The 20,008-nt window shown below is 38.3% G+C and overlaps 2 protein-coding genes across 2 annotated transcripts; one reads left to right on the top strand and one right to left on the bottom strand.

The window, feature by feature from the left end:
- Positions 1 to 8,059: 8,059 nt before the first annotated feature.
- ccdc174 (coiled-coil domain containing 174) lies at positions 8,060 to 15,238 on the bottom strand. Its single transcript, XM_042496855.2, has 11 exons — positions 15,098 to 15,238; positions 14,778 to 14,882; positions 14,582 to 14,682; positions 14,185 to 14,243; positions 13,941 to 14,094; positions 13,021 to 13,116; positions 12,783 to 12,913; positions 12,587 to 12,681; positions 11,775 to 11,922; positions 11,477 to 11,629; positions 8,060 to 9,972 (listed from the first exon to the last, which is right to left on the bottom strand). Exons 1-11 carry the CDS (start codon positions 15,137 to 15,139, stop codon positions 9,377 to 9,379), a joined length of 1,680 nt encoding a protein of 559 aa, XP_042352789.2. The 5' UTR covers positions 15,140 to 15,238; the 3' UTR covers positions 8,060 to 9,376.
- Positions 15,239 to 16,510: 1,272 nt separating this feature from the next.
- On the top strand, positions 16,511 to 18,998 carry ghrl (ghrelin/obestatin prepropeptide). The gene is made up of 4 exons (XM_042510431.2): positions 16,511 to 16,692; positions 18,074 to 18,139; positions 18,219 to 18,333; positions 18,438 to 18,998. Exons 1-4 carry the CDS (start codon positions 16,579 to 16,581, stop codon positions 18,455 to 18,457), a joined length of 315 nt encoding a protein of 104 aa, XP_042366365.1. The 5' UTR covers positions 16,511 to 16,578; the 3' UTR covers positions 18,458 to 18,998.
- The last annotated feature ends 1,010 nt before the right edge of the window (positions 18,999 to 20,008 follow it).

The following is a 20,008-nucleotide window of genomic DNA, read 5'->3' as shown; positions in this document are numbered from 1 at the left end:
TGATATGTGTGTCTCTTGCTAAAAAAGTTACAAAACCACTTATTGTTGCTTGCAAAAATGTCATTAGGCTTGTAAAAATAATACAGCCCATTGGCCAATATGTTTCAACACTTTGTAAATGTTAACAAACTAGCCAACCTTGCCATTATTGATAAGTGCCGCACAGTAATTAAGCACTGGAGCTAGCTCACATGATTGCACAGGGAGTCATGAGTACATTATCAGTAATGTTGTGGACTGGACTCTGTGGGACCCTTTCTAAAGACCTGGGACTTAAAACAAGTGAGTGGGCAATGGCCCCTTCCCTACTTCCAAACCCTGTACTTCGGGGCCTCCCATCTTCTTACTCGACCTTCAAAGTGATCTTAACTACACACCTGTAAAGTAATTATGACTGCATCTTGCAAGGTTGCGATGTTATGGCATTGAAAAATCTGACTGCAGACAGACAGACAGACAGACAGACAGACGTTTTAACGCCTGGCAAAATACTTTAAATGTCCTCTGTGGTAGTTCCTGCTACAATAGGTGTCACCAGGACCACATTTTACCATGTTCACACACACATTCTCACACTCACACACTCAAACACACATCATGAAAACAATACCAGCCATCCCGGTGTTGTTGAAGCTGGTAATTAAAGCAGAAACAGTAATTATAGGGAATAAACGGATGGAAAAAGGTTCAAAAACTGGCTGCCATCCTTCTCTTTGCGCCTTTCTATTTCTGTTTCCCGCTGCTTCTCATTTAGTTTATATCATGAGACATTTCTACAAGGACTTTGACAACAGATCACAAGTTAAACTCCTGCAGCGTTTCACAGCTGAGATAAGCAACAACTTGCATCCCAAAGCGAGAATCACGTCAAGTGGATAGGAAATGAAACCAACTGGCTGTGGTACAGGATCTCAGGTGGTACAGAACATAAGGTGAAATTAATTTAATTGGATAAACCTGCTTACGTATCAGAAATGAAATGTAATAAGCTCTAATGAATGTTCGATTTTGCACTTGTCTCTCTTTTAGTCTTGCTGGACCTCACAGAAAGCCCCCCTATTGTTTTATGACTCCGCTGAAAAACTAATCTAAAAGTTACTCTACTACTTGTCAAGCAGTTTTTGATCATTGTTCTCTTAAACTAATATGTCTTTCTTTTACCTGAAGTTGGCATGCTTTTAAAACTTTACTGCGATTTATGTCAAAATGTCCTGTTTACAATCCATTTCCTGACCATCTGTCCTGAACAAATTCTCTCAACATTTGCACCAGTGTCCAAGGTTATGGTTTGGTTTTTGGAGCATCCCAGTTATGTGTTGTGCATGTAAACATCACATCCTGGTTTTGAGAAACCTTCCTGCTGGAGTAAATACAAAAATAACACTTTTTTCATTTCTTATCATGGCTCATAAATATTTTGCAACAACTTAAGAGTGTGTGAGAAAACTTGACCTGAAAGCTGCAACCTAACTTTAATTAAAAACTGCATTATTTGGCCATTTTTTATGAACCTCTCATTATCCTGCAGTAGTTTTCTAAATTTGTTTGCTGGCTCAATATGCTTGATTTTAGTGATAGAGCCTTAATGGCCTATTATCCTTAATGGAGCCAGTGGTATTCCCTTTATTCCCTTCACTTGTTTTTATGTTAATGTCAGTAATTTAAAGAAGAATCCTAAACTGATCCTATAAACTCAGAATCCTGTCTCTTTTGGCTATTTTTGTCTCTGTTGTTGCATTGTAAAATTGCTCTTTTGTTCACTAACACATCCTGTATCAAATATTCATTCAGTTCAGTGAATAAGTTGCAGGATCTGCACTGGGATTGACAATTTATGAGTTTGATTCCCTCTCCCAGTTTGTGAGTCCAGCTCCCAGATGGGTCGTTGAAACTGCATCATAAAACTTCCCTGAGAATTAAAAACGTCTTACAGACGAGTGTCTTCTCTGATCCTGTACGGCATGGGTCTCAGTAGAGTTACACCAGCAGTGAACTGTGTGCAAATACTGGGGAAGGTCTGTGTAGCGTCCAAGTACACGCAAAGCAAAGAGGCTCCAGGAAGTTACTGTTAGTCAGGTAGAAACTGTTGTTCTTACACTTTTACACAGAGTAAACAAACAAGATATGCCCCATTAATTACTGAGCTTTATAGAGTTGTTGGATGGATTTTTGCTTTTCTCACCTTCGGACAGAGTCAGGATAACTGTTTTCTTCTGTTTCCACTTTCTGTGCAAAGGTAATCTAACCGGCTGCAAGCTGTAGCTGCACATTTAACAGACAAATATAAAAGCAATATCAATCTTCTTATCTAGGTCTCTGCAAGAAAGCAAATAAGTCTCGTAATAACAAGTACATCAATCCCTTCATGTGAGCTACTGGACTCCCTAAAAACCCCCTGGTGTTGGAGGATGTTGCAGTTCACGCTTCAGCAAGCGTTATGATCTCAGTCCGTGCTCTGAGTGCATGTTCATACTTAATATGATAAATCTTGTGCACCTTTGTAAGAATTTAATTACTTTGGCTTAATGAAAATGAGAAGTTGGACTGAGAGGCAAAGTATGGGTTAGGTTTAGTTCTAAAGCTTGGAATTAAGCAAACTAAACAAAATAATACACACATACAATATGAGATCAGTTTAAATGATGCATGCCAAGTATGAAGGCATACAGGATATAGTATTCATGTTTTCCAATAATTTGTGTATTTCTTCTCACACCTGTGTACATGAAGACTGAGCATCTGGGCATCTATTAATACCAGATACTACATTGATGTCAAAATTAAGACATCCCATCTAAACTGATTTTTGTTCTTGTACATAATTTAATCCATCTTAATGTCAATATGTTTTCACACTATTTAATTGTACATACTTTTCAGTATAACGTTAAATGGACCTGCACTTGTATAGCACTTTTCTAGTTATTTTGACCATCAAAAGTATTCTCACACTATGATTCACAATCACACACTGGTGGTTACGGCGACCACCTGCTCCTCAGGTTTTTATGCATTTACACAAAATCACACACTGATGGAACAGCCAACCTTCTAATTACAGGATGACCCGCTCTACCTCGGAGCCACATCCACCCAGCCATTACATTTGTCAATATCAGAATTTATCAGCAGTAAGGTAAAATCATTTGAAAATCTGCAGTGAAATTGTGTCCTGGTTGCAGCTTTGCCAGCAGTACAAGGAGTAAAAATCTAAGTGTACCTTCATGAATCAATGATAATTGAAAAAAAATAAATAAATCATCTCCGTTTGAAGCTACAGTTAGGTACCAGGTCTTCTTGGGGTATGACCTTGAGGTTATGGCAAAGATCTGGTTACTAAACAAATTTAGGTAACAGTTTAGCTAGCTTACCCAAAAAGTGATGAGACAACCCAAATCGAACCCACTGCACATCAGGGTCGCAACACACATCATGCATGACAAAGGACATAACCGCCCCCGAGTAAAACACGAGAGAGAGATCCGAGATTCAGTTTGAATCTGATTAATTAGACTGATTTAAGGTGTTTGGGGTACAAGACTTGTTTTTAGTCTCACCGTGGTCAGAGGAACCACATGATTTTTAAATGGTTTCTATATTGTATTCATTTAAGGAGCTCTCCATTGCAAATATTGAAATTGCATGTACTATATCTATGTTACTTTAGGTAACTTTAGGTTTTTTATATTGTATTTAGAAAAAAAGGTTGTGCTTTAACAAGGGGATTCTCAGCAAACTGCTACACCAAAAATCCAGTGAGCTTATTCCACTAAAGCTCAAAAGACAGCACTTCTCAAGTCTCCAAGTCAAGGAGGACAAAATACTCACACCTCACTTATTTATGTGGCTCACTTACTTATTTTGGTGTTTTGTTTTGTTTAGTTTTTTAACAACTAAGTGTACCTTACCCTAAAAGAGTTTTCATATTGTACAAAAACTGTCTTCTGAACAATAATATCTCGTGAACAAAGCATCTTACTGCTGCTGCTTCTGTGCCCAGTTGTTTACTTTTTATATTTGTGTTAGATGGTGCCGTTACAGATGTGGATCAGTACAGTCACAACCCAGAACAGATCCAGACTTATAACACCAAAACTGAGCATGAAACCTCTGCAGCACTCTTGTGTAACTGAGTAAATGGTAATATCTATCAGGTCTGTGAAGGGATGTATTTGATCTTACCATGTCGGAGGTTTCATTTGGCTCGTCGAGGGAGTAAACATCACAGGTTATTGTCCTGGCCCTTCCTTAGCTGCCTTTCATCTGAGTAAAGCTGCATTAACAAGAGGCCAGACCTGCTCCTGCTGCTCCCTCTCTGGATCAAGGACCTGCAGAGCCATTAAGACAACATTGATTGCCTGCCCAGGACATAAGACAGAATTACTGAGGAACAAGTGTCAAACCTCATAACCCTCCTCATAAAGGCTAAATTAGCTCCTACGCTACAGTAGCTTTATAGCTGCACTTAAAAAATATCAACAGTCAACTGACACCTAAACTGTGTGTGTGTGACAGTACGTCTAAACATTGTTTACGTGACTGCAGGTTACACAGATAATGCTTGCCAAAACAACGAAAAAATGACTACAAATAAACTACTTGGAGAAATCACATTAGCTGTGAAGCGGTGCTGAAGGTCATTTAATTTATATTATGAAAGCAGCAGGATGCCATTTTCCTCAGCCACAGCAGGATTAAACTGCCACAACTAAATGCAGAGATCATTTGTCAGTGCAGCCGGTGTCTGAGAGGAGGGCGGATCTGTCAATGAGACACTCCCTCCTGTCCCTAATAAGTGATGAGACTCAATAAAGTGGTGGGTCAGCAACTAACCAGAGAATATGCACATTTTTCTGTTCATTATTAGTGCTTTGATAACTCTACACAGAAGAGATTTCATGCTCTTTTTAGTGCAGGGTGGATGGTCAGCTGCTCTGAGTGCTACAGCCACTGTTTGTTTTGTAGGACCAAAATATTGTCCTGTTGTCTGCAGTCATACTCGCAGCTCTGCAGCACTTTGAGCTAAATGCTAACATGCAAATGTTAGCATGTATACTGTGTACTATTTTCACCATTTTAGTTTAGCATTTAGCTTTGAAAAGTTGGATTCTTGACCCTGGACTGTGACGCAGATGAGCATGGTAATTCAGCTCCCTAAACGGCAAGATGCAATAATGGGCCAACACTAATTACCAGCCCTCTCCTCCTAAGCAGCGGTTAAACATCGATCAACATTATTCTGCACCAAGTTTGAAAGAGAGACTGAATATGTAAGAGATATACTATGAAAAGAAGTAAGGACCCTGATGTTCTCACAGACTTCTGTCCTTGCTGCTCTCTACTGTTTATCTGTTCTCTGGCCTGTCAGTGACATCAAACTGACACACCAAAAAAAAAAACCAAAAAAAAAAAAAAAAACACAGCACACAGAAAAGCATACTCATCTTCTGCAGAGCTGTGTACACAGATCTGCTCTACTGGCAATGGTAAAGCAGTCTATAGCTTATTATTAGTGGGTTTACATGTTTTAAAAACCGTGTTAATTTTGTGTTGTCATGGTGACTACACCCAGTTCTTTAATACAGTTCTGTTCTTTAATGGACATGAATATGTTCCAAACTTTAGGGCAATCCATTAATAGATGTTGAGAAACTTAACTCAGAACCACAAATATTAATCTCATGGTGGTGCTACAGGAAAAGTTGGAGGATCTTAGTCATAAGAATTTATCCTCTGGGAACCATGAACATCTGTACAAAAATTCATGTCACTTCATATACTAGATGTTGAGATATTTCAGCCCAGATCAAAGTGGTTGATAATCTAACTACCAGACTGATTTAAGGTTACTTTACTTGTCACAAGAGACATTTGAAATAAAGCCTGCCATGTAAAAAATAAAAGTGTAGCAATGGACATAAGACATAAAGTGACATTAGCCTTGCCATGGCTAAAAATAGAAAAACACTAAGCACCTGTGCACTTTTATTTGTGCTGAATTATTCTGTTGTAAACCTCATTAAACATGGGTGTTCTTCATTGTTATGAATATTAGTGTGTACTACATTATGGATGCAGGGAAGAAACCTATTTAAATCCCTGTACGACTGTCAGTCACTGAGATTTTGTCACTGTATCAGCATCATCTCACCTCCTAAGCAGCGAATTTACTCAGGCAGCAAATTGGCTTCAACAAATCAAACACATCTGTTCACAAACACACTTAAACACATACTGTATGAGAACACACCAATAAAAACACACACACTTACCAGAGGAACAGTAGTGAAGCTGTCTGAGTGTGTATTTCCCACTCTGCTTGGGCTGATCTAACTTGAGGCTGCAGGAACAAATAAGGGGAAATAAACACAGTTTAAGGTCACAACAAGGTCAACAATCCATCACACCGGGAAGAGAAACACTTCTTCATACAAGAGAGCCACAAACTACTTCTCTTTCTGCCCGACAGAGGAAACAAGTGAGGCAGAGATCAAGCCAAATATCTCATTTAGAGGGTAATGGGGTGATCTGGTCTCTGATCTGTGGTCAAGTTCCAGCTCTTCAAGTCAAACTACCGACAACTATCAACTCTTCTCAACTGGACCAGGACAGGGACGCTTCAACACATGTAAACAAACACAATCTGCTGGTAGAAATGTTGTCTTCTGTAATTTCAGACAACATATCTGGATCTGCTTTATTTGTGTAATTCACTGGTTCCTTAATTGAGGCTCATGACCCCCATGCAAGGTCTCCAAAGTTTCACAGGGGTTACTTTTTTAATTTAGGTTATTATTCAAGATATAAACTTTTTTTTAATCTTGCAGGATAAGGGCACAATGAAGACCTCAAGGTTTATTAACAGAGTCTTCACTTCCTGCTAAACAACCTCGTCCTTCATGCGAAAAGAACGCCGTTAAAACAACCAAGAGCTAACAGAAATGGTCGAGTCTCAATGAGAATAAAAAAATCAAATTGTCAAAAGAAGTCTATTAATCATGTATGATTGTTCCTATTTTTTGACAAATTGATTTTTTATTCTCTTAGCAACCATGTCCTAAAGATAACAGATGAAATAGATACCACATTAAAATCTTGATAAAGCATGCAGTTAGATCCATGTACATGTATTCACTGTTAGACAGAAAGTTCACAATCTGCAAGACTACCTTTCGTGACTTAAATATGTATTTATGTTTTTTTGTTGTTATTTTAGTTTCTGTAGGTGCAGATGCTGCTTTTGCTTTCGTTGTGTCCTTGCTTTGTAAACTGAACTCTGATGCAATATTTACAGCAAATACTCAGCTCAAAATTCATCCAAATGGCTCTTTTTACACAAAGTTCTTTCAGTTATTATGTCGACTGTTTGGGTTAATTGTAAAGTTTATCAGTTGTTCTGCACTATTGCTGTTATGCATTGAATATAATCATCTATAAAGTATATCAGTCAGGGATTGTCAGTTTAGTCAACATAAAACTGGTATAACTGATCCAGATTTAAGGCACATGATGTTCTGTTAGAGGGAGGCTACAGTTTTGTTTACATTAATTAAAACCTGTGAAATTCAGAATCACATCACATAGTCAAAGGTAGTTTACAGTCTAATTTTGTGATGTGCATTGAAGTAACATTGGTAACAGTACATGAATCTGATGTTATTAAATCATCTTCTTCTGTTATGAATTCTCTGCACATTACACACAGAGCTCTTTTTAAAGATATTCACTGGTCGCACGATAATATATCACCACAGAAGACCTTGGCCTTTGAGTCTGTGTCATGTTGCTGAGGATAAATGTGTTCCTCTAGCATTAATTATCCAGCTTACATTACTGAAACGCTTAATTCCACTGTGAGGAGCACATAAGAAAGATCTGAAATAATTCAAAATGCATTAAAAGTGTCTTAGACTAAAGATTTTAAATTGTTATTGAGACTCACCGGCTCATGTGTACACAGGTACTGGAACTGGCACACGTGTGTTGAGGACGGAGGGAGGAGGTGATGCAGAGCAGCAGGATGTGTCCGGATGGGCATCAGGGAGCAGCAATGACGACGTTCAATTCAAGTTATTTGTGGCTTTACAGTCATGCTCATGCTCAGTCATGCTTTCAGCAACACAGTAAAACTCTCTTGCACTTCCACACATGAGGAAACTGTATAACTAAATGCACTCACAACTTCACCTGTTGCCTTTCCTTAGCTGCCAACACTTAATACAGTTAGAGAACTGAGACAATACAGACTTTTACATTCGTAAAAATAAACAAAAAGGTGAAAATCCTTGAAGCATATGTAATTCCCTCACCAAAACACTCAAACAATTAGTGGATTAACAGAAAAATAATCAACACATCTTTGGGAATCAACAAATGGAAAACGTCATAAAAAGCCAAACATTCTTGCTATTTTCAGTTGCGAGGATTTGCTGCTTTTCCTTTTCTAATGGGACAAAAAACTTAATATCTTCGGATTCTGAACTGTTGGTCGGACAAATACAGTCATCTACAGCTATCGTCTCAGACGCTGAAAGACTGTGATGGACATATTTCACTATATTTCACTATGCTATGACATTCTACCAATACAACCAATACTACCAATTATTCCTTTCACAAAGAAAATCACTGCGGCTCTAGAATGAGGTCTTCAACAGTTAAGACAGATCCTGCAGCACGCCACCAACCTGGTCACTTGCAAAGGGAGGTGTACAGTACCATCTAGTGGATATTTTCATACTGCAGCTCAGTGTCCAAGCAGGCGTGACCACCTCATTTAGTTCCCTCATGTCAATACACAAATGCATGAAACTGAGGCTTTATATGTATAAAAACTGAAAATATAACACTTTCCAATTGAAATGAAAAGGTCTAGTGTGAAAGGATTTAGTGGCATCTTAGGTTGCAGATTACAGCCAACTGAAACTTCTCCCATGTGTCGAGGGTGTAGGAGAACTACAGTGGCCAACACGAGAACGCAAATGTTTCGATCTGGAGCCAGTGTTCAGTTTGTTCGTTTTGGGCTTGTTTTTGGGCTACTGTAGAAACAACATAAATAAACAAGATATAAATAGCTCATTCTAAGGTAATGATAACACCATGATTCTATTACAAACTAATAAAAACATGGTTAAAAATATTATATACCATTTCTGCCAATAGGTGCCACTCAATCTGACTCACTGGACCGTTAACGGTATTTTTCAGAACGACAAAAAAAAGTCAACAATGTCTAGCTAAATTCCAGATATTTATTAAATTCTATAAAGCTGAGAAGTTTTGTTCTGTTGTTTCTATGATTTCCTCAGAAAAGGAAACAGCAGTATTTTAACTCTCAATATGAACCAGCTACACATTAAATGAGATATTTTAGAGTTCAGGTGGTGTTTCTGTAGAAGGACAGCATGTCTTCCAGACTCTGTGCAGGCTGCTGGCTCTGGCTGAGGTCTACAGACTGGGGCGGCTGCTGAGGCTGGGACTGGCTCTGCAGCTGAGGTGAATACTGGGGGGGATATTGGGGGGGATACTGGGGGGGATACTGGTTCGGGTACTGTGGGGGAAACGGAGGAAACACGTGAGGTGGTCCAGGAAATTGGGGAGGAGGAAACGGAGGGTAAAATGTAGGAGGGGGATACTGGGGATTAAAAGGAGGAGCAGACACAGGAGCTGAATCTGCTGGGGGATCTGAAGGTGCTGACTGTGATGAGGTCTGTGGTTGTGGAGGAGGTGGAGGACTTTGCTGAGGTTGGGCAGGTGGAGGAGCACACTTTTCAGGCTGAGATTTTGGCTCCTCTTGGCTCTCAGAGATTCCTTCTGGGTCTTTGGTCCACTTAAAGGACATCTTGGATTTATTCTGAGCGGTACTCATCCCTGGTCTTTGTCTCTTCTCCTCCGTAAAGTATGCAGAGGGAGGTGCAAATTCTGATTCTCGCTCTTCGCGACGCCGACTTGTCCACTCACTAAACATAAACTCTGGAAGAAACAGCAAAAAGGCAGTTTAAAAAAAAGTGAAGTGTTTAGTCAAGTACAGAAAGAGTGATTTCCCTTAATCACAGACACAGTTATCTATGACATACTGTACATAACTCATGATTGAGTTTGAATTCTTGTCTCAGTTATGACACAATTATTCAAACACAGCTCCGTACCAAAGGGCCACAAAAAGGGCAGAGGATTCAGATCTCTACCTTTAACTGCATAATTCAAACTTCATGTATTGAATTCTAACTTACAGAGAGTTAAGCGGAAGTACCTGAATTCAAAGCAAAACAGTGCATGACACCTAAAAGGTACTACTGCCTACTGCAGAGAAGAATCTAAATGAGATGGAAAAACAAACGCTCCTGTGTGTAATGTCAAGCAGGTTTCTACTGAAGTAGTCTTACATAGCCAGACTTAGTGTATCTCCACTTTTTGTTTTAGCACTGTGCCAGCGCTGCAGAGAGGCCTAGCTGAACTCTTCAAGGTTCTATGCAAAGAGGTAAAAACACTCTGAGTTGTTTGTATTTCTTTAAACCAATCACAGTTGCCTTGGGACAGGCAAAGCCCAGGATGCAAAGACAGTGCCCTTGCAAAATAGTGTCCGGGGGAACGTGGTTTAATGTATATTGGAGGACTGGCAGTAAAATGGCTGAATCCCACAAAAGAAAACACCACGTAAAACATTTAAGATGTTTTAGCTCGAGGTTGGGAGCTTGTTTGCATGATATCAGACAGAATTGTCAACTTGTTTCACTCCGTTTACATTTTACTACTACATTCAGTCTGACATTGCGTCCACCTTAACCTGGGCGAGGGGGGCTTTCATTTTACCAAACTAATCACTAACCAACATATCCTCCTGAATCTAACGCCAAGTCAACACTGATGCATACTGTTTTTGCCAGGGTTTTAAGAGTGGTGTGCCGCAAAGTAAAAACAAACTAACTATGAAGTCAGGCGATAATGAGAAGACATGTTGATTTAGAACAGCCTTAAAATCGGTGTTTATCTTATCTGCAGCACACGCCATTGCTGTTATTACTCATTGGTTCTGGTGCACCCCTTGACAACAGACTGACAATGCTGTAAGTCGCCTGTGGCACTGATCGGCTGATCAAGTTCCCTAGCAGCACTTATTGATCATTATCTTTTCTGACGGAAAAACTGCTGTTGCCAGTCAATTTAAACTGAGTGGGCAAGATTTAAGGGTCTGGACCCAGGCACGTAGCTTGCAGGTTGTTGTTGTTTCACACACAGCGCTAAAACAAAGTGTGGAGACAGAATAAAATCAAGCAAAATATCAGGACGCTGACGCTGAAGATGCTGAGGGGAATTAAGCCATCATTATAATTCTGTTTTTCCATCCTAGAAAAACAGCATAAAAGTACATGTCCTACTTGTGTGGGACACTCTTTTTTTTTTTAAAATACTGTCATTGTAGTCATGATGTAAGAAGAAAAATTTTAAATGTTTATATGCAAACAATAAGACTTACCTTTGCCTCTGTCCCATTCTCTGACATGAGGAACTCCTGGTTTGGTGTCTCTCCTTTCCTGGATCTCCACTATCACCTTCTTCACTGTGCTGACCTCGGGGGAGTCCTCTGGTGGAGGCGGCGGTCCTATCAACTCACTTTCGTCCTCCTCTCCTGGGACAAACAATTCACAACACTTCTTCGTTAACATTCATGTGATCATTTAACTGCAGCTTGAAAACAGACTTTGCACCAAAAAAGCGCCAATTCGATAATATCAAAATGCAGCATTTGATGTGAGGTGGTCGTGGATTCTAACCTTCATTCTCCTCCTCTCTCTGCTCGTCCTCAGTGCCATCGAGCTTAGCCTTCTTCATCTTCCTCTGCCTCACCTTGGCCAGCCGGGCTTGCAGGATGCCCTTCCTCTTTTCTTTCAGTTGCTCCCTCTTAGTGCGCTGCTCTGTTGTCTGAAGGACAAGACGGATGTTCAGAGAAACAAACTGAAAACTGAAAGAACATTAATAATCTGCTTAGATTCAACTTGGATTTTATTCATCAAAGATATCCCGTGCACTGGGACTTTAAACTTTAAAATGCGCACATCTAATATAAATATCAACCACAGTAATCATCTTTCACTATGAGGACAACTGTTATAATTTCTGACCAGATTCATTTTGTATTTCTTTCATTGATAGATGTTGGTTTCAAAAGTAGTAACAGAGACATTTTTAAGCAATCCTTGTTTTGTTGTAATATTCAATTCATCAGGTTTGATCTAAAATAATATTAACTGACATCATCATCCGTCATCTTTATCACTTACCTTGCTGTAATCACTGTCACTTTATCATTTATTACTTATACTTTATAGAATCACAAATCTCCAGGAAACCAAGGCATTTACTGCAGCTTGCCTTGGGTTTCTGTTGGATTTTTGGATGCTGTTTCTTACACAGAGCAGGACTGAACCAGGAAATTTTGCCAAAGAATTGTCATAAGATACATGTGATAAACAAATATTAAGATATCAAGAGGATTTATTTACAGTCATAACTCAATTACAACAAAATTGTAGTTGCTGCAGTTCGCCTACATAGGGCGGACTCTGTCCAGCGATCAGCAGCTCACCTGGTCTCTGAGCATGTCCAGAGTTTCTCTCTGCTTTCTGCGCTGCTCTTCGTCTTGGGCGAAGGCAAAGTAACCCACACCGAGATCCCGAGCCTCTGCGATTATCAGACACACAACATGCTTTATACGACTTACAAACCAAAGCCCCTCTGTTCAAATGTAAACAGAAACACTCTGGAGATGCTTTAATATTCACCTTGTCCCCTGATATCCTCGTAGTGGATCGGCCCGACAGGCTTCTTCATCGCCTCCTCCTCCTCCCTCTCCCACTCCTGCCTCTGCAGCTCTCGACGCATGTCCTCCGAGAGTAAGTCAGCTGAAGCTTTTCTACAACAAACAGTCATATCCAAAAGAGTTACACTTCCAAGCATGACGCCAACATCCACATCCATCACCTACACCTTTTAAGAGTTTTTATTTGTAGAAATATTCACCCTTTTCCTTTCAGGTTTTGGTCCATTTTCTGAAAACCTGGCAGGTCCTTCTTCATGCATCTTCGAGATCGGCCCAAAGAGTCGACATAGTCCACCCTACAAAGAAACAACGCAACAGGAGAACATTTCACAAACAGGTTTTGAATTGTTTAATACTTAGAAGCAGTGATGCCCATGATTATTCAACTAGTGGATTAAACGTTGCTACTCTCCCTAGTCGACACCAAAAATACTAATAGGTTCAAGTTACTACTAAAATTATTATTATTTTACGCAATTGCTTCCACCCATGATAATCAGGCATGTTTTCTAAAGATTTGCTTTGCTAAAGTATATTGTTTTCAAGTGTAATTTTTTGTTTGATTTGGTGAGTTCTTGTCATGTTTTTTAGGAAAATGAGCAATGTTTATCATGCACGGTACAAAGTGACAAACGTTTAAGTGGGCCAGCATTTAAAATACAATTTGTGTACTGAAGAAAGTGATTAATGATTTCAAATGGCTCTTGTGATTTACATACGCAACATTTTTTTCAAACAATATCCTTAGAGATAAATTTGATCTTAATTCTGAATGCTGACTGAGCATTTTCTTACTTTTAGACTAGTTGACCAGCCAAAGTTTAAACTTCTATTTAAACATTTGGAAAATTATACATTAGACATATTCCTACTTCAGACATTCTCCTAGTTATGTAAGAAGTACATTTTCAATTATTATTTCTTTTTTAAAATTATTTTCAACTTATTTGTATCTTTTTTTAAAGATAGCAGTTGTGGTGGCAGTACTGGTATAAATTAAATCACTTGTACTGTAAAGTATATCTTTACATGGGTATAGTTATATGCTTTTAAAAAAAATACTAACTTTACTGTATATTTCCTGAATAAAACCCTTTAAAATGAATGAATCTGACATTACCATTCCTCATCTGGGTTTTGAGGAGGAGGGACAGGAGAGCAGTTGTCTCTTTCCTCATCATCTCTTTCTCTGTCCTTCTGTGCAAGTGTTTCTCTCTTCTTGTCAATAATCTTCTGGGTGAAATCAACCAGGAACAGCCCCTCTGTCTCTTCATCTGATGTATTACAAGACAAAATGATCACAAAGTCACAACATTTTATTGCGCAACTAAATATCAGGAAGATTTGATTCAAACTGCACCAACCTGGAAAGTCTCCTTTGGACATCTGCTCGTAGAGTTTGGCTTTCTCCTCCAACTTGCTTCTGTTGAAAGCAAATAAATGAGAAGTTGGAGATTTTGCTCGCCATTGTATGACGACAGTAAATCTCCTGCATTCACAGAAGCCTTTATTTAAGACTTGGGAAATCAACAGAGGGAGACCCTCACTTTGAATGATGCTGAGCATGAACAAAGACATTAAAAACATCAACAGGCAGTATTATTAAAAACATAAACACTCAGTTAAAACAAGATCTGAAATAAGGCATTTGAACAGCCATAATGGTGGAAGAGTGTCCAGGTTTAAATTACTTTGCAGATCATAGTATATAATATAATATAGTATGTTGTATTATATTATCTTTTAATGTGCTGGACTCACTTTGATTTATCCAGACTGATCTGCTCCTCAGCCAGCTGCTCTGCATCTTTCTCCGCTCTTGCTGAAACACCAGCATTTTGTTTGCTCCACACATTAGGTTTCTACAAAGGAGCATGAAGAGGAGACATCCTGGTCAGTAATTTCAGTTATTCAAGCAGGTAAAAAAAAAAAAGTCCCCTAACAACACATACTGCACCTTGACTTTGGATTTTGAAGTGAATCCAGCAGCATTTTCATGCCCAAGTTTGTCCTGCTTGAATTGTTCCTGTTTTCTGAACAGTTCAGCTTTAAGGTCGACGAGCTGTAAGAAACAACATGTTACAGAAATACCGGTCAACAATGAACAATAAATGTTGTTTTTGCTACTAAAACAACTAAAATTCAGTGTATGTGCTAACAGTGTAGCTTAACAGCAAGTTAGCCAGCGTTAGCTGTTATTAGCGTTCAATTAAACGTCACAAAGCCGCACAGAGTATCATCAAAATGTTTGTAAAGCTGTTTCTCAATGAAACTCACCGATGAAGCAGTCACATCGAAGGGTTTCTTCTTTTTATCCATGTTTTCTATTTCTTTTCGAAACCATAATATCTGAGGAGCTACTGCTGTGACAAGCGTCTGACTTCTTCGTTGGTGCTTCTCTCGGTGATGGTATCTCGCTCTACCGCCAACTAGTGGCGTTTTGATGTAAAACCCATAGACTGTATATATAGACTTAAATATAATAATAATAATAATAATAATAATAATAATAATAATAATAATAATAATAATAATAATAATAATAATAATAATAATAATAAAGACTTCATATACAGTCTATGGTAAAAACAATAGCCTTAAAAAATATCCCAGTCTGCTTTGACCTGGCCTGATTAATTACCTCCCTATCAAGTCCTCTTGAAGCAGGCCTGGTTCTAGACCGCTTTCAATGGGGGGCAGTAAGAGATGTTGGTGGTCAATGTGTGTGTGTTATTCTTTCGTTCGCTGAACTATTTCATGTTTGTATCCAAACCTTTTTGATAAACAAGCTCAATTTTGTGTCTTCTATGCACCATAGCAGTGATACTCAACTAACAGCCCACGGGCCAAATCGGGCCCCTGATAGGGTGCCAGGTGGCCCCCCAATTATTTTCCAATTCACAATAAAAAATATAGTGATTGACACTGGGAACTTTTTTGTACTTTTAATATACACAAGGTGCCAGAGTGCATAAAACAACATCAGAATAGTTATGTTTGAAAATCTTAGAACTAGCACTGTTTTTCAAAAACAGTGCTTGTGGAGAAACGTCTTAAATCCTAGAAATGTCATAAAATCCTCAAAATGTTCTAAAATCTAAGAAATGCCCTAAAATCCTAAAAATGTCCTTCAGTCCTAGAAACATGTATGGGTTGAGTATTCTTGCTTTGGCAACAATAACTGCTCAAAGTGCAAATTTTTTTGTTTGGTGGAGCATCTATGGGGGTATCGTCACGGTTTGATGCACTTAAACACATTAAAGTTATTTTCTGTTGAGCAGTGTGATTAATATTAACCTTGATATTTGTATTAACACAAAGCTGGCTTTATCCCTGAGTAAACACTATTTGTATTATGCCCATGTGTTCTGCACATGTCCTGGGAACAATGTCTCAATATCAGCATGTTCCTGTAGGCATGCATTTAGGCTGAATGAGTTCAGTTTATCTGTATTTCTTCAACAGTGCTATTATCTTCATCACCTCATTGTACAGATAAGAGGATCAACAGGTCAGTTATCAGGTTACAACTGAAAAACGCCCACTGTGTTATCAATTTAAACATTTGAACAGTCTAATGTTACCAATATGTGACAGCACGAGCACCTGACGCTATTATATTTAATGACTTTTTCAACCAAAATGAAAGAGGATGAACTGTATATAAAAGTCAGGCCTGCTGAGGGAAAGAGCACTAAAGTCGCTGTCAGTTTCAGATTCAGATCAGCAGATTTACGAGCGAGATTTATTTTTCCATCATGTTTTTGAAAAGAAACACCTATTTGCTGGTTATTATGTTTTGTTCTCTGACTCTGTGGTGCAAGTCGACCAGCGCGGGCTCCAGCTTTCTCAGCCCTTCACAAAAACCTCCGGTAAGATGCTTTACAGCGTTTGCATTATTTCTCTAAGTCTTTATTATGATTATTATTTTTTATATAATGTAAATCATGAAAGTTAATCCTCACATTATCTAAACCAGTCCGTATGCTGTTTTACCACTCACTCAACAAATTAATTAGGCAGTTTTCCTTTAACTAAGTGCATTTATCAAGTACTATACTAGTAAACTGTCCGGGGTACTTGTACTTTACTTTTTCCCTTTTTCGTACTCTTATACTGCTACTCTACTACATGTCACTGACAAATATTGCACTTTATACTGCACTACATGTTTCTGATGGTTTTACTTGCTTTTCAAATTACATTTTTTTCAAATTTTTCCTGTACAGTGAAAATAAATGAAAGATTTTTTTGTCTGATGAAGTGATGTAGTGATTTTTTGGTGGTAATATAATTCTCCTCCTTCTTAAGATATGTAAACTCTTTTAAAAAAAACTCTTAGATGAGCTGGAAAATGCACTGTCACAAAGCTGTAAACAGGACTTTTTTCTGACACAATTCAAGTCAATGTTTTAGAGACACGTGGTTCTCACAGGATGGAAAAACTAAAAAAAAAAAAAGTGATGATCTATATAAAGGAGTTAAAATGAACACAGTCTTAAACAACTATAGCACTCAAATGCAACATATACAATAATGCAGCAGTTTCATTAATCCAAAAACAATAATTATAATAGTAAAACACTACACTCTTGAAACTTTGATAGTTTAAGCACATTTCGCTCATAATACTTAAATACTTTCACTTTAGTTTGGTTAAACATGAAGGACTCTTACATGTAGTGGAATATTTTTTAAGTGTTTCATTAGTAACCTTCTTTTTAAGCACAGGATCTAAATACTTCTTCCACCACTGTGTTTATATCCTGCTGTTCTGATCATTACTTTCAGTCGCAAAAAATGCCATACCATGCATAAATATTTAACCCTTAATGTGTCTTTGTCTCCATCCTTAGAATAAAACAGGCTTATTTAAACTCTAGCAATCCCACTGAGTCCCAACTCAACATCTACATTTAAGTAATGCTATTTATGATGATAGTTATTCTGACAATGGTCCTGTCACAGAAACTTAAGATATGTGTTCACTGGATCCTTTGGGGCATCTGAACAGACATTATTTTGTCTGCAGGCATTGTTTCCAACATGTGAAAATTTCTAAATTTTAGGAATCACATGAGATTAATTAAGGGCTGTATGGAGCGCAGTCAGTTTGAACTGCAGTGACTGCTCATACACTGTACTTTATTCAAGGCCTGAGGAGTATGTCGATCCCTTTGACTGCATTGAACTCCTAATGTAAAGCTAAATTAGTTACAATCATGACATTTCTCTGGTCTGGGTCAAACACAGAACAAGGGGAAGTCTTCTAGAGTCGGCCGTCAAGTCATGGAGGAGCCTGAGGACAACCACATCACAGTGAGTGGAAACCACACTCATAACTACACCACCGCACCCAAAATCACCCCATAACATAATGGTCTTCTCCTCTGTGCAGATAAGTGCCCCCTTTGAAATTGGCTTCACCGTGAGACGGGAGGACTTTGAGGAGTACGGTGTCGCGCTGCAAGACATCATTCAGCGTCTGCTGGGAAACACTGAGACTGCAGCAGGTTTGATTTATACAATAAGACATTTTAGATCTTTTCTATGGTGAAATAAATAAACTTAGAACTTTATTATTTTGTTATTAAGATAATAATTCATCTTGTTTCAGAGAGACCATCACAACTTTGAAGATCATGGACAAGAATCTCTATAATTTCCGATTTCAACGTCATTAGATAGTGATCGTTAGTTAGCCTGTAGACATGCTAGTCTCATTTATCTCAAAACATAATGTTATTTTATTTTAGCTCAAACGTTGTTACTCAAACAGTCTGCACCACTACATCTTGGAGAAATAACTGCTGTTAGATTCATGACAGACTGAGATATGAGCACTGTGTAAAATCTGGCGACATAATTTTCACTCAACATCTTTCTGAGCTTCCAGTCACATCTCTGGGTCATCATCGGTGATCGAGTCAGTTCAGCGGTCATTACACGACCTTATCATGGAGCTTAAGTGGTGCAAAAGTGGTTGAAAATGAGTTTAACAGAATGCAGATGTTGATTATGGTTTATTATGGAGCTTGAGTTGTCAAACTACTGTTATCAGTTTCAATATTGAACTTCCACTCTCATATATGTAAAATTAAAGCATTAAAAACAACTATCTATTTGTCCATATATCTATTATTATTATTCATCTTCATAGACCCACAAAAAATAAAGCATCGACTAAGCATCTTTTGTCTCTCTGTCTCATCTTTGAGTGTTAGGAAAAACAGGCAGGAGTATGTTTTTTTTCTCCTTCATTTAGGGAATACAAGATTCGCCTCTGTATTCTGCTTGCATGTGGTTGTTTGCCTCCACCAAGCAGTCAAGATGTAGTTTACATCCACGTCTGTACAGTCTCGTATATGAAGTGAAGACTTTGAAAGAATTTAATAAAAAGTAAAAATATATATATAATAAAATAAAAAATTCAATAAAAGAAGGTATTTATGTCTATTTTTGGCTGTGTCCCCGTGTCCACAGCAGTACATTGTTTTTATCTTCTGTGCTGGTATTATGTTTATCAGATGCTAGCAAAGCAACACAGTACTTAAGATAAAAACAGCAGAAACGTCCGATAGGTCGGACCACTGTGTTACAGTTACCCTGAAATAACAACAGAAATAAACACAATTAAATATATATAAAGGTATAAATATATAGCTATAAAATCAATTGCCTGTTGTCCGCCCGGACGTGGACGTTGTGGTTAGCGTAAAGTCACAGTGGTTTGGTCCATAAGACATGAAATTAGCAGATGAATTCTGTAGTTTGGCCCAAAAATGTGTTATTTGAGGTCCCAGTGACCTTTGACCACCAGAACCTAATCCATTAAGTGTTGAGTCCAAGTGGACATTGGTGCCAAATATGAAGCAATTCCCCAAAATCGCTCCTGAAATACCACATTCACGAGCATGAGACGTATGCGCAGACCACACGAAAACACAGCAATCGCCGCTGCAGAGGCATAAAAAACATCTGCAAGGACCATTCATTAACCTCAGATATGACTTGCATCATTGTGCTACAGTGTGAAAGTTTGCTCTTGAATCCTCATTTGACAGCTATCTGAGGGGTTTTAGGGTCTCTTCTTTTATATGAACCTAAATGTCGTAGCTCTATTCATGGCAAGAAACAAGAACAAGAAATGAACTAATCCCAGAACAAGACTGGAAAACTTTCTGTTCA

Source organism: Plectropomus leopardus, chromosome 2 (genome assembly GCF_026936395.1).
Source record: "Plectropomus leopardus strain MGB_pleo_1.0 chromosome 2, ASM2693639v1, whole genome shotgun sequence".
Classification (NCBI taxonomy): Eukaryota; Metazoa; Chordata; class Actinopteri; order Perciformes; family Serranidae; genus Plectropomus; species Plectropomus leopardus.
The sequence above is the reverse complement of the archived record's forward strand: the minus strand, read 5'-3'. Positions and strand labels throughout refer to the sequence as shown.

What these genes read in the sequence shown, in the direction of transcription:
- ghrl (XM_042510431.2), top strand. Translation starts at nt 16,579, where the DNA reads ATGTTTTTGAAAAGAAACACCTATTTGCTGGTTATTATGTTTTGTTCT. An exon ending in CTGAGGACAACCACATCACA is followed by an intron (nt 18,140 to 18,218) that starts GTGAGTGGAAAC and finishes TCCTCTGTGCAG; the next exon opens with ATAAGTGCCCCCTTTGAAAT. An exon ending in AAACACTGAGACTGCAGCAG is followed by an intron (nt 18,334 to 18,437) that starts GTTTGATTTATA and finishes ATCTTGTTTCAG; the next exon opens with AGAGACCATCACAACTTTGA.
- ccdc174 (XM_042496855.2), bottom strand. Translation starts at nt 15,139, where the DNA reads ATGGATAAAAAGAAGAAACCCTTCGATGTGACTGCTTCATCG. An exon ending in TGGACATGCTCAGAGACCAG is followed by an intron (nt 11,923 to 12,586) that starts GTGAGCTGCTGA and finishes CTTGTCCTTCAG; the next exon opens with ACAACAGAGCAGCGCACTAA. An exon ending in GAGAGAGGAGGAGAATGAAG is followed by an intron (nt 11,630 to 11,774) that starts GTTAGAATCCAC and finishes TGTTTGTCCCAG; the next exon opens with GAGAGGAGGACGAAAGTGAG.